This window comes from Macaca nemestrina, chromosome 4, assembly GCF_043159975.1.
Source record: "Macaca nemestrina isolate mMacNem1 chromosome 4, mMacNem.hap1, whole genome shotgun sequence".
Lineage (NCBI taxonomy): Eukaryota > Metazoa > Chordata > Mammalia > Primates > Cercopithecidae > Macaca > Macaca nemestrina.
In genome coordinates, this window is record NC_092128.1 from 27,572,419 (window position 1) to 27,596,766 (window position 24,348).

The window sequence follows — 24,348 nt, forward strand, 5'->3', positions numbered from 1 at the left end:
CTCATTTTAATTTTGCATGATCTTGTAATGGCGCCAATCCCAAATCATGTGCATTTAAAATGCCCTAAGCTTCAAAATATACGCTCTCTTTATAAAGTTAACGTGATTGCTTCTGAGTTTTTAGAGAAATTGAATGATTGAGTGCAAAAACACTGTTTAAATCAGACAGCGTGCTATACACATTTAAAAAAATCCCAGTTAAAAAAAAATATATGTATATATTGCTTGGTTTCAGAAGAGAAACAGGCCTTTTATTGACATGATGTCAGGGGAACAGTACTAAAAAAACATCAAAGATAGTCACACACACACACACATATCGGGAACACCCTCTGTCTTTCCCATATGCGGTGTGGAAAACGGGGCCAGACGATCCTGCAGAAACTTCCTGATGAAAACAGCCCCGTCAGCCCTTCCCCTAAGCTTGAGGCCGGCTGCCACGGAACCCCATCCAGGGCTCCAGAGCTTCCTTCGCGGCTCCAGGGACGCACTGCCCTGCAGGCATCGCCTGCTTACAACCGACTTCAGGGGCTCACGAAGTACCCTGTCCCCGGGACGCGGCTAGATCCCGGGGAAAACCCCTCCACCCAGCCCCATCTGGCAGAGAGACTCCAGATTAGCAGCTCCGGAGTCACGTGAGCCAAATTCACGCCATACCCCGGTTCCAAGGTTAACCACCCCTCGCCCCCTCCGCTTCGCGGCCGCGCTGATGTGCCTCCTCCTCAGGCGGTCCTGGGGTCTGCGTCTCCCAAGCAGCTTTCAGGGGTAAAAAGGAGGGGAGCGGGGGAGGGGAGACGAACTTCTTTGTTCTTTCGCCAGATAAACTCAGTTTACGGAATTCTCCAAAACTCACTCCCATCCGCAATGTGCAAATATCTCTGATCCTCACGTGGAGGGCGAGCTACTTCATTCATTGAGACTTTCGTGTTCCTGGCCCTAGGCTAAGTATTATCTTGTAGGATCACATTTAAGTCTCCCAGTAACCCCCTGAGGTAGGTGTTATTATCCCTATTCTACAGATGAAAAGAAATGAGGTACTGAGAATAACTTGCCTAGGGTTTTACAATTAACAGATTGGCACAGTTAGGTTTTGAGTCCAAGTCTGTTTTGACCCAAAAGTTCTAAATCTTTGTAACTGTTCTTTATATAGCAGGAATAAAAGTAACAACCACTCCTTGCAGAGCAATTACTATATTCCAGGCACGGTATTTCTCCAAACTACTTTCAGAGGCAGGTTTGTCACTTACCTGTTATGTGACCTCAGGAAGTTTCTTAACCTCTTTTTGACTCAATTTCCCTGTCTGCAAAATGAGGCTAAAAATATGGTTGTCATGAAGAGCAAACGAATTAATATACGTAAAGCCTGGCACACATTCATCCCTGAAATTGTTGCTGTTGTTTTTTTAACCATCATCTCCATTTCACAGGTAAGGAACCTAGCCTTGGAGAGGTGAAGCAGTGAATTAGTCCAGCTTGCCCGGTGCACACCCAGCTGCAAGGACCCGCTCAGAAGTCGTGCGGGATGGGGGCCCGCCGGCAGGTGAATTGCACTTGGCAGGTAGGAGATGAGCTTCTCCGGGGTCGCTGCAGAACGCGCCGCAGCCCGGGAGGCCGCGAATGGTTATCAGCTACCACGCAAGGCTGGAGGTCCGCCCGCTCGGGATTTGCTCGTAGTGCGAGGGCCCCTGCTGTGTGCTGGGGGTTCCCGCCAGGCCCACTCAGAAGCACTCGGGGGGACACCTGTGGGCGGGGCCCAGCTGCCCCGCAGAAGCCCCCGGCCCCGGCCCGCGCGCACACACTCAAAGCCCCCCAGTGCGCGGAGGCTGCCAGCCCTCCCGCCCGCCGCGCTCCAGGGCGGAGTTTCCTCCTCTGCTCATTGTTCACTGCCCAGCGCCCGCCCAGCCCCGGCCCCGCCCTGCCCGGCCGCCGCCGCCGTGGGCTGGCTCATGGGGGAGGGGGAGGGGCGGGGGCGGGGGCGGGGGCCGGCGCGGACGGGACGGGCCAGGAGTAGCCGCAGCCGCCAGTGGGGCCGCAGCCGCGCAGACGCCGCCCAGGACGCAGCCGCCGCCGCCGCTCCTCCGCTGCTGGCTCTGCGCCCCAGCCCCGCTCTGCGGCAGCAGCAGGGAGGAAGAGCCGGCGCAGCGCGACCCGGGAGCCCCGGGCCACAGCCCGGTCGCCGGAGCCACCCACAGGCCTCCCCGAGCGGCGCCCACTCTCCTACCGTCCGGACGCGCGGACCCTCCGCCGGCCCCGCAGCCACCTGCTCCCGGCCCAGAGGCGAGGACACGATGCGCAGCGCGCTGGCGCTCTCGGCGCTGCTGCTGCTGCTGGTGTCGCCGCTGCTGGCCTCCCAGGATGGTGAGTGGCCGGCCCGGGCTCCGCCGGATGCCCCACCGTGCGCGTGTGCCCCCTACCCGGCCAGGTTGCAGGGAAGCCCGACGCGCCGCGTGGTCTGACCCGGAGCAGCCCTGTCGCCGCCGGGGTCACACACGAAGCCCTGACCTTGCACCATCCACGACCCCTCCAAACTCCACTACGCGGCAGGTGCAGGGCCCGAGCGTGGATTCGTCTCCAGTCTCCACTCGGGAGGAGTGGGCAGTGGATTCTGCCCGGGCAGACAGGGGCGCGCCGGTGCTAAGTGGGTTTGCTTGGGAAAGAAAAGGGAGACAGCACCGCGAGGCTCGACGCTTCTGCGGGACCCTTGGGATCTGATTACACCTTTCCTTCGTGTTGGAGGGAATGTGGGGCTATATTGTGTATTCGTTAATTCCAGGCAAAGAGGCAGGCGAGAAGCTCCCGAGGAAGTCCCTGAAGCAGGTGACAAGCTTCCAGCCACTGTCCACGCGGGCAATGTGCTTACCCGTTTGCAGAGAGGGTTTTCCAAGCAATGTGTGCAGGCTCAACCCCCTGAGCCCGTGCTGGGGCAGGTACAGAGACTGTGGAAGTGGACCTTCCATAGTCCCAGAGTCACCTGGCTGAGTGGGGGTCCTACCTCCGTGTCCCCAAACCAGTCACTTCTTAGTGCGTGGCTACGATGGTGAGACCCCCTCGAATCCTGTTGTTCAAACGGGAACTTCTCTCTCGTAGAATAGGATTGAGCTGCATTTTAGACACACCTTAGAAACCGTACCTGTCTCTCAAGGAACAGAGCTGTACCTCAGAACATTCCCTCCTTGTTTCTTTTCAAGGTGAAATGTTACTCATTCTCTTTGGGGGAACAGGCGATGGCTGCAAACTCAACCAGAGCAGGTGTTCCTAAGCCCCTAGGAACATCCGGAGTCGGATCAGGACCATGGGAGAAGCGTATTTCTCATTCTCTCTTGCCCACCTGAGCACGTGTCTGCAGGGAGAAAGAGGGGAGGTGGTGTGATCACCCTAGAGCAGGAGGACTGCGGGGACAGCACAGACAGGGAAGGGACTCTGCCGCGAGCAGGTGCTGGCAGTTTGGAACTGGACTCCAAGGGGCTGGGGGGAGATGGGAGGGCAGTACAGTCTCTCCTCTACACCGCAGGAAACCTTTGGTAGTGGGCAGGGGCTGGCACTCAGGGAGCAGGCAGGTGTGGGCATCCTCCTGTGGCCGGCGGGAGACTCCACCAGCCTGACTAGAAAGGGAATGTCCTGGCAGGGAAGAATGTGTGTCCCCGGAAGAGGGGCTGCAGTGTGAGGAACAGTCAAAACAGCTTTCAGGGTGGCAATCACTGAAGAGCCACACGACATGCAGGGTTGAGATGACACCAGAGTGTGGTGGCACTCCTCAGCCCTACTCTCTGGGGACAGCTGGACTTCAGGGTGGGCCTTCATATGAACCTTTTGTTGGGAAGCCTCTTAGAACCACCCAGAAGGGCGTTGGGCTGTGTCAGGAAAGAGGGGTTAGTCCCTAGTGCTTCTGAGCTTAAGGTGGCTGAGCCACCCTCACTTTGAGGAGTGGGAGGCGCTGTGGGACAAGACCCTCCCTGTTCTGCCGTAAAAGGAAATGTTCCTAAGCCACCAGTGGGCAAAGCTCTGACTCTAGCTCACTGCTGGCTTCAAGGATGGATGGGACTGTCTTTCCTGGCACCTGGGCACTGCCAGAAACCATGTCTCTTCCATGAAGCACCACTTCTAGCCTAGCACGGGGCATGGCACATGGCAGAAGCTTGGTATGTGGCAAACAAAAATGACCATAACCCAGTGCCTGCTATAACCAGCAAGTAACCTGGCCCATCCGAGCACTGTGTGCATTACAGAGTGCAGCACTGTTGGGAAGCACTTAGGAAAGTGCAAAGTGCTAAGTGGGGGATGGGGGGAGGATGATGATCATGATGGTGATGATGATTTGCATATATTGAGGCCAGAAAAGTCTTGGTAGGGGGGTTGCGGCAAGCTTGGTCTGTTTGGTAGCTATGGTGCATTTTACACCACCCTCTAGGGACTCAGGAAGGCCAGCTCCATCCCTGTCCTTCTGAAGGTCTGGTCGCCTGGGCCGCTGTCATCAGGAATAGCATAAACACTGCCCCCCACCTGCTGGAATGCTGTGATTTGATTCAAAGCAAGAAAGATTTATAGCTCGAGTCTCTGCAACAAAGGAATTATCCCCAGACAGATCCATCCCTGCCCCTCTCCCCCAGCTTACCTTCCAATATATGGGCAGATCCTGCAGCCTACAGCAAAGAAAGCATTCTCCTTAGGGGCCGGACAATTCATCAGACCCCCTTTCCGTGCTTTTCGGTTTGATAACCATCTGGCAGAACCACAATGGTAAGTCACATCTCTGTGCCTCCGTTTCCTTATCTGTGAGATAGAATAAAAAACCAAAGGGACCTCTAGTTCCGCCATGATAAGATATCTGGGGTTCTGTGTTCCCTCAGCTACCGAAAGGACAAGCTGATTCAGTATTGGCAATCTGATGTTGAATGGATGAATTCTGGGCAACAGGAAGGCAGCTTGGTGGGGTGGAAACACTCAGGCTTTGGGTCAGAGAGATGTGCGTGACCATGGACAAAATAAGGGACTTCCCTGAACCTCAGTTTCTTCATCTATAAAGTAATAACAGCAATACCTTGTGGGTTGCTATGAAGATGAGTGAGTATATATATCATGGGCTTGACTTTACGCCCAACTCAGGACCACCACTCAGAAAATAGCTGTGATGATTAGTAAGCATATATATTGAGCACCTGGTGGGTTTAAGGGACCCCAGGTGTTGGGATTCTGCCAGTGTTTGTGGGTATCAGTGGATGGATGATAATAAAAACTGAAGCCCCAGTGCCACTCTGTGGGACAGGGAGGCATATGTAAAAGGGTAAGATTTGGAAGGGGTGGTCTGGAGAAAGCCTCCTGAAGGAGGTGGGGTTTTCACATAGGGATTTTAAAATTAAAAGGGTCAGTGTTTCCTAATGTGGCTGAGGCTCTACACATTGTAGTATGTAGGGGGAGATGCAGACTAGGGACGGGGAGTCTGTGATGGCAGTTCTTGAGATGGGGTCATTGAGGCTTTAGGGAGATCAGCTCTCAGAGCTGAAGAGAAAGTTCCACGGTGGCAGGGCGTGACTGCTCACACCTGGAATCCCAGCAACTTTGGGAGGCCAAGGTGGGAGGATTGCTTGATTCTAGGAGTTCAAGACCAGCCTGGGCAACCTAGTAAGACTGTCTCTACTAAAAAGACAAAAAAATTAGCTGGGCATGGTGGTGGCACACGCCTGTAGTCTCAGCTACTCGGGAGGCTGAGGTAGGAGAATTGCTTGAACCTGGGAGTCAGAGGTTGCCGTGAGCCAAGATCACGCCACTGTACTCCAGCCTGGGCAACAGAGGCAGACCCTGACTCAAGGAAAAAAACAAGGTGCCCAGGGCTGGGGTGGGGGAATGTGGGTGTCTCCAGCATGGTGCAGCTTGGGACAGGATCTGAGGCATGAGTGAGCTGGACATTGGGGGTTAGGAGCCAGCCTTTCTAGGGAAGACCCAGAAGCACCTGGTGTCATTGTGGCCAGAGCTTTGGGGTGTGGTCACCCAGAGAAGGGCTGAGGAGGGGAGCGTGGCCTGCCCAGGAGGGTCCTCAGGGTGTCCCCCAGGCCTAGAGGCGTGAGGGAGAGGCATGGAGGCTGCCCCTAGTCTGGTTTTCCTCAGGAGCCCATGTTTGAAGGGAGAGAAGGGTGCTGCCCGGGATTTTGACACCACTGCCCTGTGGAAGCTGAGAGGGGAAGGGGACTCCATGTGGTTAGAATTCCCCCCCTGCAGGGAGGAAGGGGAAGAGTCACTCCCAGCCGCCCTCAAGCATCATCTCTGAGACGCCTTCCCTGGTTTCCTAGGGAGAACCAACATGTGTTCCATGATCTGTGTGTCTCCTCCGCCATGCGGTGAGGCCCTCGAGGAGCCAGCAACATACTCACTGGCCCCTCCAGGGCCCAGCCCAGCACCAGGCGCTGAGCAGTGGCTTGGGATACGCTGGACTGTGGGACCGAGGGGAACCAGCCTCAGCCCTGGCTTCAGGCTCCCTGGAAGGGGAGTTTGCATCCTGGGAAGAGATGTCTGGCCAGTGGGCTTGTTCTCCAGCAGCCGGAGCTGGTGGGAGTAACTGCTGAGGTTTAAGGCTTCTGTGGGGCAGGTGACCCCTGTTGGAATTGGGGCTCAACACTTAACTCAGAGCCCTTCACTCCTTTTTTTTTTTTTGGAGACAAGAGTCTCGCTCTGTCACCCAGGCTGGAGTGCAGTGGTGAGAACCCAGCTCACTGCAAGCTCCACCTCCCCGGTTCAGGCCATTCTCCTGCCTCAGCCTCCCGAATAGCTAGGACTACAGGCGCCCGCCACCACGCCCGGCTAATTTTTTTGTATTTTTTAGTAGAGACGGGGATTCATTGTGTTAGCCAGGATGGTCTCGATCTCCTGACCTCATGCTCCGCCCGCCTCAGCCTCCCAAAGTGCTGGGATTATTACAGGCGTGAGCTACCGCACCCGGCCCAGAGCCCTTCACTCTTAAGGGAAGTGGGAGGAACCGTGTCTACAGTTCACTGGACTTCTTGGGAGGGGACTTAGATGACCCCTATTCCAGGAAGGGCTGCTTCTTCACACCCTTTGAGGCAGAGGCCCTCTTCAGGGCTGCTGAATGCAAGCTTTGCTCTAGCCGAAATGGAAGCCATTCCTACGTAGTCAGAGAAAGAGAATGGCATTGCCCTGCCCATCCCTACCCACCAGCCTGAGCCTGCCTGGACACTTTCATCGGACCTCAGCCAGGAGCTCTTTACCCAGCTCTGGGCTCATTTCCTATTTGCACCCACTGGGCATGAAGCAGGGCAGGGAGCTCAGCTGGTGGGGTGTCCCGGACCCAGGAACACGGGCAAAGTTGAATGGGTCTCTCTTTATCATGTGTCCTGCCTGCTTGATGGTGCTGTTAAGAAATCAAGTGATGTAGCAAATCCAGGATGGTGACTCCTACCCTGCACAGGCCAAATGACGGGGGCATTCTCTTTAAGAAAAGCCTTCAAGAAAATCGACACAGAGGATCCCTTAAAGGAGCCTCTTCATATTTGCAATAACATTTGCCATATGACTGCTTCGAGTAGGCAGCCTGCGGGCTGTGTGCAATGTGTAACTCAGTTGGCAAAGGGTACTTTCCACACCACTTCTAAATGAGCCAGAAAATCATAGGGCACAGAATTCTAGAGCTGCGGAGCCTTCTGGAAGTCATCTGCTACAACCTGCTTGTTTCAGATGGAGGATTGCAGGCCAGGGAGGTAGGTTCATTTGACCAAGTTGCCAGTGACTCTCAATAAATGGCTTTCCAGGAGATGGGTGTGCACACGTGTGTGTGTGTGCACGTGTGCATGTGCATGTATGTGTGTACACGTGCGCATATGTGTCAGCTGTGGGTACCAGAATAGAACTCAGCCCTTTCAGTGCTGATTCCCTCCTGGGAATTGGAAAAACTCAGCAAATTCCCTTTATATAATTTTTTATTTTACTTTTTTTTTTTTTTTTTTGAAATGGAGTCTTGCTCTGTTGCCCAGGATGGAGTGCAGTGGCATGATTTTGGCTTGCTGCAACCTCTGCCTCCCAGATTCAAGACATCCTCCTGCCTCAGCCTCCTGAGTAGCTGGGACTACAGGCGTGTGCCACCACACCCAGCTAATTTCTGTAGAAATGGGGTCTCACCATGTTGACCAGGCTGGTCTTGAATGCCTAACCTTGAGTGATCTGCCCACCTCGGCCTCCCAGTGCTGGGATTATAGGCATGAGCCATCATGCCTGGTGAAAAGCCTCTTTAAAAAGGATTTTAGGATGGTGACAAACTATACTGTGCCCACATCTCTTTCCCTACCCCTCTACCATCAGGGTAAATTAAGGCTTGGGGTCACTTTGCTATTTAAGAGTTAGGCTCCTAAGGGTGCCTGAAATACTGTGCCATAGTACTGGCCACCATGCATTATGCCTATATATGTCTGTTTTTGCCACTGGTCCACTAGCTGAGACCCCCTGTCATGTCCACGGCCTCTAGCCAACGAGGTGGTTAAGAAATGTTTGCGGGGCCGGGCGCGGTGGCTCAAGCCTGTAATCCCAGCACTTTGGGAGGCCGAGACGGGCGGATCACGAGTTCAGGAGATCGAGACCATCCTGGCTAACACGGTGAAACCCCGTCTCTACTAAAATACAAAAAAAAATTAGCCGGGCGAGGTGGCGGGCGCCTGTACTCCCAGCTACTCGGGAGGCTGAGGCAGGAGAATGGCGTGAACCCGGGAGGCGGGGCTTGCAGTGAGCTGAGATCCGGCCACTGCACTCCAGCCTGGGCAACAGAGCTAGACTCTGTCTCAAAAAAAAAAAAAAAAAAAAAAAAAAAAGAAATGTTTGCGGGACAATTGGCTGCACAAGATGCAGCATTCAGCTGCAGATTCATCAGTGGCCCTTGCCCACATCTCCTGCATCCCAAGCTCTTGCATTGTCTCTGAGTCCTGGCCCTGCCCTGAATCACTGGAGCAGCGGCAAGCACAGACCCTCAGCTAAGGGGGTCCCCTAGCTAAGGTTGGCCCCTGGGCCACCTCCCACCCTCCCTACCCTCTTACCCGACACACATCACCACCACCCTCTCTTCCTTTGTAGCCTTATTCCCCTTGGGTCAGCCACCTCACACTTCCCAGGACCAGGGTGCAGGGTGGCACCTCGTCCGCCAATTGTCATGGCCGGAAGGCTATGTGCCTCCACTCAGGGGGAAGAGAATTCCAAGAAGTGGCTGAAAGAGGCTTGCTATCTAGCCCTGGATTAGGGTGCAGGGGCCTTCCAGAGCCAGGCCCCTAGGGATGTGTGGACTGACCTGGGGTCTAAGTTGTCTGATCTCTTACCTTCCTGCTACCTGACCCTGATCAGGGTAGAAGGGACAGCAGTTAAGCAAGCCGGTGAGGGGGGCATTCTGTAATTCTTATACATACTGGCTGTGTGTGAGGCTGAAGCCACGGCTCCTTCTTAACTGAAATTCAGGGAGCCGCCGGGTGCGGTGGCTCACGCCTGCAATCCCAGCACTTTGGGAGGCTGAGGTGGGCAGATCATGAGGTCAGGAGTTCGAGATGAGCCTGGTCAGCATGGTGAAACCCAGTCTCTACTAAAAAGACAAAAAATTAGCCGGGCATAGTAGTCCCAGCTACTCAGGAGGCTGAGGCAGGAGACTTGCTTGAACCCAGCAGGCGGAGGTTGCAGCGAGCCGAGGTCACACCATTGCACTCCAGTCTGGATGCCAGAGTGAGACTCCGTCTCAAAAAAAAATAAAAGAAAAGAAATTCATGGAGCTCTGCCTGAGGACGGAGGCCCTTAAATCTCCATCCAGCCAGGTTCCCATGCCAACCTACTCCCAACACACAACAACTGGAACACACAGAACCCTCCAGCTGGGGTAGCTTGACTTTATCTCACAGACCATTTCAGGGAGGAGAAACTGAGGCACAAATGCAAGGACTTACAGTAGATCATACAACCAGCTCTTCTACCAAATATGTACGTGGTTCACTCCCTCACTTCCTTCAGCTCTCCCCGTGAATGCCACCTTCTCAAAGAGGCCTTCCGGGGCTGCTCTGCATAGAAACCCCTCCCTGCAGCACACTCGTTTCCTCCTACTCGCTTTTATTTTCTCCATAGCACTCATCACCTGATTTGTCTGTCTCTCCCCCATTAGACTGTAAGTTCCATGAGGGCAGGGACTTCCATTGCGCTGTAGCCACAGCACCTAGAATAGCACTTGGCACAAAGTAGCTGTTCCATAAATATAGGTCGAAGGAGTGAGTTAGTAAGTGAGTGGGTGTCAGGGCTGGCTTAGAACTTAAAGTCTTGCCTGCCAGCCTGTGCTCTCCAAATGCAAGGCTCTTCACCTGATTCAAGAAGGAAGTGGCAGGTGGGGACTGGCCCTAGGTCCTGGGGGAACAGGCATATGGGCAGGAAGGAGCAGGGATTCCTGGTAGGAAGTGGGAGGGGGGCCATGGGAGGTACAGCAGCGTCATGTCTCCTGTGCTGTCCCCACCCAAAGGATCCTTCAGCTGAGAATTGGGGCTTGTGTTTGTTAGAACTTGATTTGGCTGCTCATAGCAACAAACAATAAGTAGTGGATTAAAGAAGACAGGCGTCAGTTATATCTCTCTCATATCATAGAACTTCAGAGGGTTGGTGTAGTGGTTCTCCTATCATTCACATGTGGCCTCGCGGTCCAAGATGGCTGCTGGAGTTCCAGCCATCAGGAAAAAGGAACAAGAAGCATGTGGCTCCTCTTTTGAGTGCGCCTCCCAGAAACCACACGTGACACTTCCAGTCACATTTTGTTGAACAAAACTTAGCATGTGGCCACACTAGCTGAAAGGGGGGCAGGAAAGAGAACTTAGGGAAGAGTAATTTTTATTTCAGGCACCCGAGTGCCTAACTGAAGAACAGTGGTTCAGTTACATAGAGGAAGCAGCGAATGGATATTTGGAGTAGGTGACTGGCAAATGCTACTGCAGAACTGGTCCCTGCAAACCCTGGGCTTCTCTGTAGCGGCCCTCTGTCCCCGCCTTGCTGGTCAGATCAGCTTCGCCTCTGCACGAGTGAAACACGGCTCTCAGGCAGCCTGGTCCCACTTAGCCTTCCGGTTATGTGGCTGTAGCCTTCTGGTCTGAGGGGCAGTTCCTGGTAATGCACAAAGAAATCTGGCTCCTTCCTAATTGGGTCTTGAGCTGCAACAGGGATCCAAGGTGTCCCAGGACCCCCATGAGCCGGGCCTTGGGCAGGCTAGGTAGGGGAAAGACCTGGGTTCCCCCACTGGCCTGTGGATAGGGAAGAAGTGCTTCTGCTCCCCATCTCCCCCTCTCACCTCAGAGCGGGTGAGTGCAGGGCCAAGGAAATACTGTCTTAGGGGTTTGGACAGTGACCCCTCAGTGACAGCAGCAGCCGGGGCCAGTGGCTTTGAAACCTGCGGGAGGTATTCCGTGGAACTGCCTTGGGACCACCGAGGGTTTGGGGTGCACACCTGGAGAGGAAAACGAAGAGGAGGCTGATTTGAGGGGAGTTTTACGTCCACCCTTTTCACGAAGGCCCTTCGGTATGATGAGTCTCTACGCAGGAATTCCTTTGACAAAAAAGTTTTGCTGTGACGGTGAAAAGAAGAAAAATGGAAATCTCTGCGGATGCTCTGCGGTTAAGAGGCTTGGATTTTAGCCACGGCTTCGACACTTGCTAGCCTTGTGATCTCAGACTTGTTCCTTGACCTGGGCTTCTCCAGCAGAAAGTAGGTATTGTGCCCTCCTCCATAGCAAGGGCTAAATAGGATCATGTAGGGGGTGCCTCTGATATGCAGAAAGCATCCACATGGGTTGATTTTTTTTTTTTTTTTTTTGAGACGGAGTTTCACTCTTGTTTACCCAGGCTGGAGTGCAATGGCACAATCTCGGCTCACCGCAACCTCCGCCTCCCGGGTTCAAGTGATTCTCCTGCCTCAGCCTCTGGAGTAGCTGGAATTACAGGCATGCACCACCACACCCAGCTAATTTTGTATTTTTAGTAGAGACGGGGTTTCTCCATGTTGGTCAGGCTGGTCTTGAACTCCCAACCTCAGGTGATCCGCCTGATCGGCCTCCCAAAGTGCTAGGATTATAGGTGTGAGCCACCTGCGCCTGGCTTGTTGGTGTTATTTCTTGTATTGGCGTCAGCCCTAGCCCAGCGTGAGGTGTGAGTCAACGGACCCCCACGCCATGCTAGAGAGCACCCTCTGCGACCTCACAGGGCCAGGCTTTCTTCTTCACGGCCCTTCCCCATTACTCAGGCTGGGGGCCTCAGTGCGGGGAGGCAGGGTCAGTTGCAGACCGCAGTTTCAGATAAAGGTAGCCAGGGTGCCAGGGTGGGCTTAGCTAAGAAGCAGCTGAGGTGGCCCCCTGCCCCTCCCTGACCTTCCTGTTCCTGCCTGGTGCTCCTCAGCTCACCCCTAGGGGGCACTGCCCTTCACTTTGGGGCTTTGAGTCAAAACAAACTTTTTTTTTTGAGACAGGGTCTCACTCTTTTGCCCAGGCTGGAGTGCAGTGGCGGGATCTCGACTCACTGCAACCTCCGTCTCCGGAGTTCAAGCGATCCTCTTACCTCAGCCTCCCCCATAGTTGGGATTACAGGCACCTGCCACCAAGCCCAGCTGATTTTGGGGTTTTTAGTAGAGACGGAGTTTCCCCATGTTGGCCAGGCTGGTCTTGAACTCCTGGCCTCAAGTGATCTGCCCGCCTCAGCCTCCCAAAGTGCTGGAATTACAGACGTGAGCCACGGCGCCCAGCCCAAAACAGGCTTTCTGAAGTCACCTGCACCCTGATCCTGGCAGCCCCTGAGGTGGTTAGCCCATTACTTGGTTAAATGCAGTCTTCCAGCTCCTGGCTCTCTCTCTACCTGGATAAATGCGCTTGTGGTTGGCTAATCAGCTCCTGGCCACGCCCACTGTACACTCCCTCCTAGCCCTGGGATCCCAGTCTCCCTTTCACTTTCCTTTCTCAGATCACCCAACCCTGAGCCTACCCTAACTCTTGCACCAAATTCCTCTTGATGCCATCGAGCCAGGCAGTGAAGCAAGATGTTGATCTTTCTGCGGCCAGCTCTCCATTTTCCTTCTCAGGAAAGGGAGGGCCTGGGGGAGGTGCATGGAGCTACACCCAACAACTAGGGCAAGGAGTATTTCCTCACAAGGATGAAAAGTGGGAGGAAGATAGGAAGGGAAGGTAAGAAGTACTCACAGATCTGCCTTGGGGGCATTGCTGTGTGCCTCAGTTTACTCACATGGTAAGTCTGGGGTAGCACTGTATGAGGTTTTTTATTTTACTTTTATATTCCATAAAGCAAGCTGTGTTCCAAACTGTCCAATAAGAACATTTCATAGTCCTCGAGATTTTAATAGTTACGCCCTCGATGAATATTTAATAAAATGAATACATTTCCCTTCTTAGAAGGTCAAAATACATTATGATCTTACATACTTTGAAATGTCCTCTAAGGAGATTACTTTTTACCTTTGTTTAACCCATCATTCCCCAAACGTACTTTAACCATGGGACCATTTCCTTTTCGGCTTCCTCTTTTTAGTAGAACATCGATTAACATCTTGTGAAACACTCGTGTTTCCCCAGGATATTTTGGGGGAAATAATGATGTGAAGATAGAGTGACCAACTGTCCCAGTTTACCCAGTATTAACAGGTTTTCCTGGTATGTGGGACTTTGAGTACTAAAATCCAGACACTCCTGCGTAAAGACCAAGCTGGAAAGGCATTAACTATAACAACACACTGATATGTGTCCGGCTGAAATGAAAATGAAACCTCACCAGGCCCTCCGACCTTAGGGGATTATAGGAAACGACATGGCAGGTCGCAGCCAGTGTGAAGGCTGCTTGCCCCAGAGTCCATTGAGAACAAGTGACATTCAAGGCTGGTGGCCCCTCAAGAGTGTTTGCAGTGGTGTTGCTTCTAGCCAGAAGTGGGAGGCTCTGTTAAAAGAACTATGGAAGTGTGTGTTTTTGATGTTTGATCTTTCTGCCCCGGTGGGGGCAGACATTGTTTGTCGGTTGCCTGTGGCTGGCTCTTTCCTGTTGTGCCTCTGCCCCTGCTGCTTTGAGTCCTTGACCCTGACGGCATCATGGTACTGTTTTAGATCCTGAGTCCCATCATCCTGTCAGCTTGGAGGGGAGCTTGGACAAGGGGATTCCAGGATGTTCTGGTAGCCAGCACTGTCATAGTGGCTCATGGACAGTTCTGGCTGAACAGGGCCTGCTGAGTGTGTGGGTCTCATCCACCTTCATGCTGTCATTGTTCCTGGGAGTTGGTGGCTGAGGGGGTGGTGTGCTTGTTTGTTAAGCCACCAGCTTGCATGTGCTTTTCCAGCTGCAGCTAGCACCTAAGGCACTACTTGCAGGTGTGACAGTGAGGAGGGGTGCCCGTTGCTCAGCCAGATGCAGTCCTGCACCCTGCCCTGGGGGCACTGCGGAGCATGGTGCAGGGCGTGTGGGGGCCCTGCTGCTTCCTCCCCAGGCCTGTGCTGTCCTAACTCCTGCCCATGCCTCCCCAATCTGGAGGCCCCAAGAACACCACCCAAAAAGTTGCTTCTCATCCTGAGGCCATCCTGGGTTTAGCTTCTCCATGGCCGGGGTTCTAGAGAGCTTGTGCTGTGGATCGGCTTCTGGGGAAGGGCAGGGTGGGAGCCTGTCCTGTCCTTTCATTCACCCATGGCATCCAATGGGGGCGTTACACTTGGGCAGGGAAATTCCCTGGCTTTACAGTCCTGGACGAATCTGGAAGTCTGGTCCTGTTGACGCAGAATCACATCTCTGAACGCCACAGGCACTCTAGGGCAGTCGTGTCCATGTGCCAGCTATAACTGGCCCTGGGGCCTCCTGTTGGTTGAGCACTGGGTGTTTATGTGTGGGTGCGCCATGTGTACACAGGGCTGGTGGCAGACACAGTGAAGAGGCACAGCAGGGTCCATCTGAGTTGGGTGTTGAGCTGAGGAGTGGATTTGCAAAAGAAAGAGATCCTCTGTCCGGACACTCACAACCCAGTGCCCTCTCTGCAGGCCTCAGTTTCCTCATCTGTGAATGAGGAGCTGGCCCAGTGGCTCTCAGGGGCCTTGCTGTTTAGTGTTTCCCATGGTCTAAAGCTGGGTGATTTTGGCCCCAGGACTGCTGGCGTCATGGGACTGATGGGTGTGTGTGGCTGCATCTGCAGAGGGAACCTAGCTGGACAGTGTGGATGCTCTGAGCCATTGGGAATGGCTGGAGGGGGCTGTTCTCGTGCATTTGGCTTCTGGGGAGGTGACACCATGGATTCCTGGGTCATGTGAAGGGGGGCATGGACACATGTCCTGTAGTGTCCTGGGGGCTCTTGGTGTTTTGCTGGCCTCGGCCCTTTCTTCATCTCACTGCAGGTCAGATGCCTCCCCTTCCCCTGTCCAACGACCAGGAGGGGTGCGGCAGCTGGAGCCAGGCACATGTGGGCACTCAGGCCCCACAGGATTGGAGAGCCGCACTGGGAGTGGGACTGCATGGTTCTAGATGCCAAAGAAGGCGTGGTGGTGCCTGGTCCTCTGACTGCTTGCTCATCTCTACTTGTTGGGCTGAGATCACATGACATCTAGGGTTCTTCTAGCTCTAACATTACGACCCTGGGATGCAGAGGAATGTGATGCCTGTGTGACTTTTAAGGAGCAGGGGACAAGGGATGACCCGGCACAATGGTTCACACCTATAATCCCAGCACTTTGGGAGGCTGAGGCAGGAGTCCAAGACCAGCCTAGGCAACATAGTGAGGCCCTATCTCTATATACAGTTTAAAAATTAGCTAAGTGGCCGGGCGCGGTGGCTCACGCCTGTAATCCCAGCACTTTGGGAGGCCGAGGTGGGCGGATCATGAGGTCAGGAAATCGAGACCATCCTGGCTAACACAGTGAAACCCCATCTCTACTAAAAATACAAAAAAATTAGCTGGGGGCGGTGGCGGACGCCTGTAGTCCCAGCTACTCCAGAGGCTGAGGCAGAAGAATGGTGTGAACCCGGGAGGCGGAGCTTGCAGTGAGCCAAGATCGCGCCACTGCACTCCAGCCTGGGCGACAGAGCAAGACTCTGTCTCAAAAAAAAAAAAAAAAAAAAAAAAAAAATTAGCTAAGCATGGTGGTATGCACCTGTAGTTCCAGCTACCTGGGAGGCTGAGGTGAGTACTACTCGCTAATCCCAGAAGTCTGAGAGGCTGTAGTGAGCTATGATTGTGCCACTGTAGTGAGCTATGATTGTGCCACTGTACTCCAGCCTGGATGACACAAGAAGACCCTATCTTTAAATGAATATGAAAATAATAAAAAGTTTCAAAAGTAGAAAACACTGGCTTAAAAACATAACTTTGGCTGAACTGATGACCAAAAAAAAAAAAAAAAAAAAAGAAAAACAGAGAACATCCCAGCCTCTGGTCACAGAGCACCATGGACTCAGCCCCAGCCTGGCCCTGGCCCCTGCGTCCAGCCCGAGGGGTGGCATCAGCTCCTCGTGCTGTGCATCTCTAGGCCTTGTGCCAACAAAGACCAAGCTGTAAGGGAAAACAAGAAAGGTGACAGCTCCTGGGACCAGGATCTCTGGATCCCGTGATCCTGGCTGTGCCTCTCCCTAGGAGCTGCACTGCTGCCATGCTGCAGAGGGCGGGAGGCTCTAACTGGCACTGGACCTGCTTTCCAGATGGGAAATCCAAGGCAGAGGATGCGGGGGATTTTACCTAGTCATGTCTTGAGGCTCCAGGTACTCCTTTTCCCCTTCATTTGTTGTTGTTATTGTTGTCATCGTTGTTGAGACAGGGTCTCCCTCTGTCACCCAGGCTGGAGTACAGTGGCACAAACATGGCTCACTGCAGCCTTGACCTCCTAGGCTGAAGCGATCCTCCTGCCTCAGCTTCCTGTGTAACTGGGACCACAGGCATGTACCACCATGCCTTGCTAATTTTAAAAATTATTTGTAGAGATGAGGTCTCATTATATTGCCCAGACTGGTCTTGAACTCCTGGGCTCAAGTGATCCTCCTGCCTCAGCCTCCCAAAGTGCTGGGATTACAGGCGTGAGTCACTGCAGCCAGCCTCCCTCCCACTTTGAATTTGCCTTTTCTTGTTCTGGGCATGGGAGTGGCCAAATAAACTTGGCCTAGACATCTGGGCCTCTGCACCCACCTTGCAGGGTAGCCAGACTGGAAATACAGTAAAGAGGGCAGAGAGAGAAGGGGCATGGAGCCCGTGAGGGCCAGGGGGCAAGAGGCGGTGCCTGCCTTTCCTCCACCCCTTTTGGAGCCCCAAGTCTGACTTAAGAATCAATCTTGTGTGATCTAAGCAAACCTGACCCCTTTCCTGACCTGTGAAACTTTAGAGGGAAATAAATATTTTGCTCCCAGTTCCTTGGGAAAAGAAGAGCTGTGAATTCACAGCTGTGTGCATGAGTGTGTGTGTGTCATTGAGGCATTTACTCAGTCATTGCCTCTGATCCCCCTCTCTGATGTCATGAAACTACTTTTAGGGGATGAATATTCAGCTGTTTGGACACCTGGCTCCAACTGGGGCTGGCCCTGAGATTCTTGATTCACTTCCCTAGGCGGTGCCCGTAGGAAACCGGGCTTCCTTGACGAACTCTAACGTCTCAAACACAGGGAGGGCCATGACGACTTGGCTTTGTTTAAAAGGAACATGGCCTTTAACTTTCCCTGCAGGCCCTGGCAGGGGACAAGGGAGCCAGTCCTCAATTGTTTAATGATATCCACTTACTTGGTTTCTTTTTTCTTTTTTTTTTTTTTTTTTAGATGGAGTCTTGCTCTGTTGCCCAGGCTGGAGTGCAGTGGCACAATCTCGGCTCACTGCAGCCTCCGCCTCCCAGGTTCAAGCAATTCTCTGCCTCAGCCTCCAGAAGAGCTAGGATTACAGGCGCCTACCACCAAGCCTGGCTAATTTTTGTATTTTTAGTAAAGATGGGGTTTCACCATGTTGGCCAGGCTGGTCTTGAACTCCTGACCTCGTGATCTACCTGCCTCAGCCTCCTAAAGTGCTGGGATTACAGGCGTGAGCCACTGCGCCTGGCCTGTTTGTTCTTTTTAAGCAACACCCCCCCACCCCTAAGTCGCCCCCAACCCCACCTCCACTCCACTCCCCACTTTCCAAAAGATACAGGCTCCACTGTCATCAACCACCAAAGAAATTCGGATTGTGTGCTCTGTAGGAGGTAATCATGCTTTTTCTTCCACCTGTGGGGCCAAGGAGAGAGTTAGGTGGTAGTTTTAGCTTTATTTGCCCTGCTTTGCAGAGTAAGCAGGTGACCATCGGAGAGCCTTAGCTCCTGCTCCTGCCCCACCCTCAGCACGCACGGAGTTAGTCTGGGATTTTGCCTGGGGAACGTGCCCGGCTGTGAATTACTGTGCAGCAGGGAGGACACAGGTGTTAGTCCTGGAAGGGGAGAATTCTCGCCAGGACAGAACACAAAGAGGATAGAAATTCAGAAAACTGTACTTACTGCCTTCACCTTCAGTGTCCACCAGACGGAAGCAGATCCTTCCCTGGGAAATTCACAGGCTCCATTTCACAGAACTTCCTCCCTCTCTTCCCAGAGGCACTGTCCGTTTCAGAGGTGACTGTCCCACAGCCATGCGTGTGGGACTTCCCTCTGGCTCGGGGCCCTTGTTTGTTTTAGGCCAGGAGTGGAGACTGGGCCCTGGTGGAGGTTTCCAGGGGCCACTGAGAAACCCATACACATCTGGTTATTTTCACGACTGCGGGAGGCCAGAGGTGGCGTGGGAATGACAACGTGCTCCCTCAGAACAATATTTACCAAGGTTGTTTTTGAACTTACTGCTAGGGGAAGAGTTGCGTGCCAAATGTCCGCACGCTTTGGCCCTGGAAGTGTGTGTGTGCCTCGGGACAGGTCGCAGGCACTCCTGGGAGCACGAACAGGGCCAGTTGAGAAGTGTGCGGGTCTGTGCAGACCCAGTGTGATGAGTGTTGGGGGGCGGGGGTGGGGTAGAACGCTCATCCCTGAGACAGTTGGGTTAGAATCTGGCTCTCTGACCTGGGGAGGGGCCTTCCTGGGCTAGTCTGTCTCTCCTTTTCTGAACGAGGTACATAACAGGCCAGACACTGTGGCTCACTCCTGTAATCTCAACACTTAGAGAATCTGAGGCAGGAGGATCACTTGAGCTTAGGAGTTCAAGACCAGTTTGGGCAACATAGTGAGACCCTATCTGTATAAAATAATCAAAAACATAGCTGGGTGTGGTAGCGTACACCTGTGGTCCCAGCTACATGGCAGGCTGAGGTGGGAGGATCATCTGAGCCCAGGAGGAGGTTGAAGCTGCGGTGAGCTGTGATCGCGCCACTGCACTCCAGCCTGGGTGACAGAGCAAGACCCTGTCTCTAAAAAGATTAAAAATTAAAAGGTACTAAAGGTGTGTCCTCAGAGGGTGCTGGAGACACAAATGGGATCATATGCAGGAAGAACGAGGCACGGAGTCCCGCCAATATGCTAAGACCTCAGTATTTGCCCAATGTTAAGTTTACAGTCATGATGACAAACTGCTCTTAGGAGGTGTCATTTAATAGGTGGATTTATAGAAAGTTCCAGCATGTGAGTGAGGCAGCATGTCCACCCCTCTACCCGGTGGTCTCAGAGCTGCCCTGAGTGTACCAGGACACATGCAGTACCCAGACTGGGCAGAGAAGGTCCTGTCGCCTGCTCACAGCAGGGGGTCGGCAAGGCTGGCCGAGCCTGGCTGCCCCTTCCTCCAGCCCCGCCCTCAGTAAGGTTACTGTAGATTTGGAATATTTAAACATTTTCCTCAAAGGTTTTACATTTCGGGGGCTGGGAGTGGTGGCTCAGGCTGTAATCCCAGCACTTTGGGAGGCCGAGGCAGGCGGATGGTTTGAGGTCAGGAGTTCAAGACCAGCCTGGCCAACATGGCGAAACCCCATCTCTACTAAAAATACAAAAATTAGCTGGGTGTGGTGGTGCACACCTGTAATCCCAGCTACTCTGGAGAATGAGACTGGAGAATCACTAGAACCCGGGAGGCAGAGGTTGCAGTGAGCCCAGATCACAATACTACACTCCAGCCTGGGTGACAGAGCAAGACCCTGTCTCAAAAAAAAAAAAAAAAAAAGCTTATACATTCTAAAAAATATGTTCATTTTGTTCCAACTTAGATATGTCTCCCTTGACAGATGAGGAAACCAAGGTCCAAGGACGTCTCCAGCTCACACAGACATCCAGGTCTCCATTTGCAGAGCTCACTTTTTCTGTGGAGGCTGCATCATATCTTGGATGTGATCATTTAAACTGACCTTGAAGACAGGGTGAGGGGCCACTCTGCCACCTCCCCCAGGTGCTGTGGTGGTGACTTTTGTCTGGGAGCCCATCTTGGGCAGGCGAGGTGAGCGAAGGCATCCGGGCATCAGCCCTGTCCCCACCCTTGCCTGCCTGCTGGCCGGTGGGTTGGCTGTCCCTGGGCACACGGCCCGGGCAGACAGATCAGGATTCACATGGTCTGCAGCAGGCGAAGGGATTAGGAGGCCCTGGGGAGGGTATTGTTTTAAGGAGGTTAGTCTGTTCTTTCCAGCTCAGGAAGAAACCAGCCTCTTCCCTGGGCAGGTTGGTGGTCCCTAGACAAAGCCTGACACCACGGACAAAGCTGTCCAGGGGCTCGGCATGGGGACGCCCCTCTTGTTAGGAACAGCAACAACAGCGGGAGGGGGAGTGGGGAGACGGATGGGGAGAGGGGAGCCGTTGACAGGGAGAAGAACCAGAGCGGGCAGTGGTGGGCTGAGCCCCAGGGAGTGGCAAGGCAGGAATCTTGGGTGGCACCATCGATTGAATTCCAGGCTCTCCTGTTACCTCTCTGCCTTCAGCCACAGAATTATAGTCATGAGTAATCCAAAGAATGTATTTAGAAGCTTCCTGCTTAGGTGCTCGGTCCTTTTAGTGGGTAGGGGTGGGGTTCAACCCTCTGACCTTCACCTGGAGGATGCAGTGTCACCAACTCTGGGCCAGATTTTCATCAGGTGGGACTGCAGAGGTCATCGAACCCTGGGCTGTCTGCATTATATGGGAACTGAGCCCTGCTAGCTGCTGTGCCAGTGCAGGACAGAGGATGAAGCTGGCTCCCCGCAGTGCGCTTCTGCCCCGCCACTTCTTCCCTGCCAGGCCTCAGGGATGGAAAGCCTGGTCAGAGAATGGGTCTGGGACACACAGCTGAGTGGGGCAGCCCACACAGAGACAGCCTGAGGGTCTGCCAGGAGCTGGGGGCATCCTGCCAACTAAGTCAGAGCACAGGGGAGGGGCCAGGAGCTGGTCTCCTGGTTCATCTCTCTCCTGTACTCGGCAGGGCCACAGTGGGTCCTGTGCAGCCTTGACACAGACCTGTTTGAAGTGCATACAGAAGTTCCCCAGACAGGGACTGCGATGGTCATGGAAGCCCTACTCACAATGGCCCTAAACTGGAAGCTGCCCAAATGCCCATCAGCAGCAGAATGGACAAATAAATAGTGGCATATGCACACAATAGAGTCCTCCACTCTAATGGGGGTGAACAGTCTGCGACCGCACCCCACGAGAAGGATGAGTTAAACCTACCAAAGCTGAGTGAGGGAAGCCAGACCCAAGAGTCTTGACGGTGTGATGCCATTGATATGAAATCCCACAACAGACACAACGCTGAATCTTCTCAGTCAGAATAGCGGTTACCCTCAGGGATGGAGAGGAACACAGGCAGGGCTTCTGAGACGAGCTGTCCTGTTTCACCATCTGGTGCTGGTTAAATGTGCGTATTCCCTCGAGGACAATTAATCAAGCTGTACACGTGTGATATGCACCTTTTTTTGGGGGGATGGGGATGGAGTCTTGCTTCCACGCCCAGGCTGGAGTGCAATGGTGCAATCTCGGCTCACTGAAACCTCCGCCTCCCACTCCCAGGTTCAAGCAGTTCTGCCCCAGCCTCCTGCGTAGCTGAGACTACAGGCATATGCCACCGTGTCTGGCTGATTTTTGTATTTTAGTAGAGACGGGGTTTCACCATATTGGCCAGGCTGGTCTTGAACTCCTGACCTCAAGTGATCCGCCTGCCTAGGCCTCCCAAAGCGCTGGGATTACAGGCGTGAGCCACCGTGCCCTGCTTTTTTTTTTTCTTTTTAGTGGGAGTCTCGCTCTGTCACCTGGGCTGGAGTGCAGTGGCACGATCTCAGCTCACTGCAAGCTCCGCCTCCCGGGTTCACATCATTCTCCTGCCTCAGCCTCCCGAATAGCTGGTACTACAGGCGCCCACCACCACGCCCAGCTAATTTTTTGTATTTTTTTAGTAGACATGGGGTTTCACTGTGTTAGCCAGGATGGTCTCAATCTTCTGACCTCGTGATCCACCTGCCTCAGCCTCCCCAAGTGCTGAGATTACAGGCATGAGCCACCGCGCCCAGCCGTTTTTTTTTTTTTTTTTTTAAGACAGTTTCTCACTGTCTTAAATAATAACGCTGGAGTGCAGTGTTGCAATGACAGCTCACGGCAGCCTTGACCTCCCAGGCTCAAGTGATTCTCCCACCTCAGCCCTGCAAGTAGCTGGGACTCTAGGTGCACACCACCAGGCCTGGCAATTAATTAATTAGTTAACTAATTTATGCATACATACATATATACATGGTCTCACTCTGTCATCCGGGATGGAGTACGGTGGCACAATTATGGCTCACTGCAGCCTCGGCCTCCCTGGGCTCAGGTGATCCTCCTGCCTCAGCCTCCTGAGGAGCTGGGACTATAGGTGTGCGCCACCACACCCAGCTAATTTTTGTATTTTTAGTAGAGATGGGGTTTCACCATGTTGGCCAGACTGGTCTTGAACTCCTGATCTCAAGTGATCTGACTGCCTCGGCCTCCCAAAGTGCTGGGATTACAGGTGTGAGCCGCTGCACCTGGCCATGTGCCATTTTTTAAATGCCTGTAATTCTTCAATGAAACATTTTTAAAAATGAAAGGGGAAAGGGGCTGTTCTGAGAACCTCCTGACTGGGCACAGTAGAACCTACCGTGAGCTTGGGGCAGTGACACTGAGGAATGAAAACACCAGGCTCCAGACAGGCAGCTCAGGTGGGCCTCCCAGGGAGAGGGGCGCTGTGGACAGGAACCAACAGGGAGAGGCCCCAGGAGAAGTGGCAGGAAGGCCAGATTAGGCACCTTAACCTGCTGTGTTTGACTGGCCTTTTTTGCTGGCTGATTTCTACCCCAGCCCTGACGCCAGCTGCCGCTGGCCCGAGGGTGTAAGCACCATCCTGGAACACACTTATCAGGTGTTTGTTGGGACTGGGTAACAGTCGTGGTCCCTCCTACAGATGCCTCAGCATCTGCCCACTGAGGGGTGGCAATACCAGCAGACAGCACCAGCCATCCAGAGGGGAGGGCACCTCTCCAAGGACCCGTCATGCTCTACGTCCCTCTGGTGTCTATTATTGGAGTGTGGAACTTTCAGATTTTAAAATCTATCTTACTTTTTGAGTGGTTGTTTTGAGTAGCTAGCTAACTGCTAAGGTATTTCCCTTTGCCATATGAGTTGGAACTGTTTTTTCCCAGTTTGCCATGATGTGGCTTGGTTTCTAACAGGCTAGTACAAGTGACACTTGTCAGGCCCTTTAGGGAAGTCAGAATAGGATCCACAGCTGGGTTAAAAACAGTCCTCTTTGGCCAAGCACAGTGGCTCATGCCTATAATCCTAGCACCTTGGGAAGCAGAGGAGGGAGGATCACTTGGGCTCAGGAGTTTGAGACCAGCCTGGATAACACAGCGAGACTGTGTCTCTACAAAAAAATTAGTTGGGCATGGTGGTAAGCACTTGTAGTCCTAGTTACTTGCGGGGCTGAGGTGGGAGGATCGCTTGAGCCTGGGAGGTCAAGGCTGCAGTGAGCTCTGATTATGCCACTGTACTCTAGCCTGGTCAACAGAGTGAGACCATCTCAAAAAAACAAAGAAACAAAAGTAGGCCTAGCCCGAGGGGCATCTTAGACATCAGTGGTCCGCACTTGACTGCTTGGCCAGCGTATTTGTCGGTGAAGTTTTCTTGGAACACAGTCAAACCCATTTATGTACAGGTTGTCTGCGGTTGCCTTCAGGCCCATGACGGCAAAGTTGAGTAGTTGTGGCAGAGACTGTATGGCCCCCTACAAGGCCTAAGATATTTACTTTGGCCTTTTATGGAAGAAGCGTGTGACCCCTGTTGTACACTACTGTGTCACAGAGCGATGCCACACACGAGAGCGTGTTCTTTCCTGCACACAGCGCCGTGGAGAGAAAGCTGCCCCCGGTCAGACTGGCATCCCAAACGGACCTGTTTACTTGCTGTGGTGTTGAACGCTTTCTTCACTTTT

The 24,348-nt window shown here is 53.3% G+C and overlaps 1 protein-coding gene and 1 long non-coding RNA gene across 4 annotated transcripts in view; one reads left to right on the plus strand and one right to left on the minus strand.

Moving 5' to 3' along the window:
* The first annotated feature begins 1,999 nt into the window (after positions 1–1,999).
* LOC105471370 (podocalyxin like) overlaps positions 2,000–24,348 on the plus strand; it is a 55,979-nt gene continuing 33,630 nt past the window's right edge. For 2 of the 3 annotated variants that reach the window (XM_011723819.3, XM_071093954.1), the window contains exon 1: positions 2,000–2,358. In XM_011723819.3, the coding sequence (XP_011722121.2) occupies positions 2,289–2,358 (70 nt within the window). In that variant the 5' untranslated portion in view covers positions 2,000–2,288. Of the gene's footprint in view, positions 2,359–12,600; positions 13,173–24,348 lie in introns of those variants that run through there. The other variant, XM_011723820.3, reaches the window with a different exon arrangement.
* The window catches only part of LOC105471369 (uncharacterized), a 30,702-nt gene continuing 24,484 nt past the window's right edge, over positions 18,131–24,348 (minus strand). The window contains exons 4-5 of the long non-coding RNA XR_011621589.1: positions 18,471–18,691; positions 18,131–18,204 (exon numbers count right to left, since the gene is read on the minus strand). This is a non-coding gene — a long non-coding RNA (uncharacterized lncRNA). The remainder of the gene's footprint in view (positions 18,205–18,470; positions 18,692–24,348) is intronic.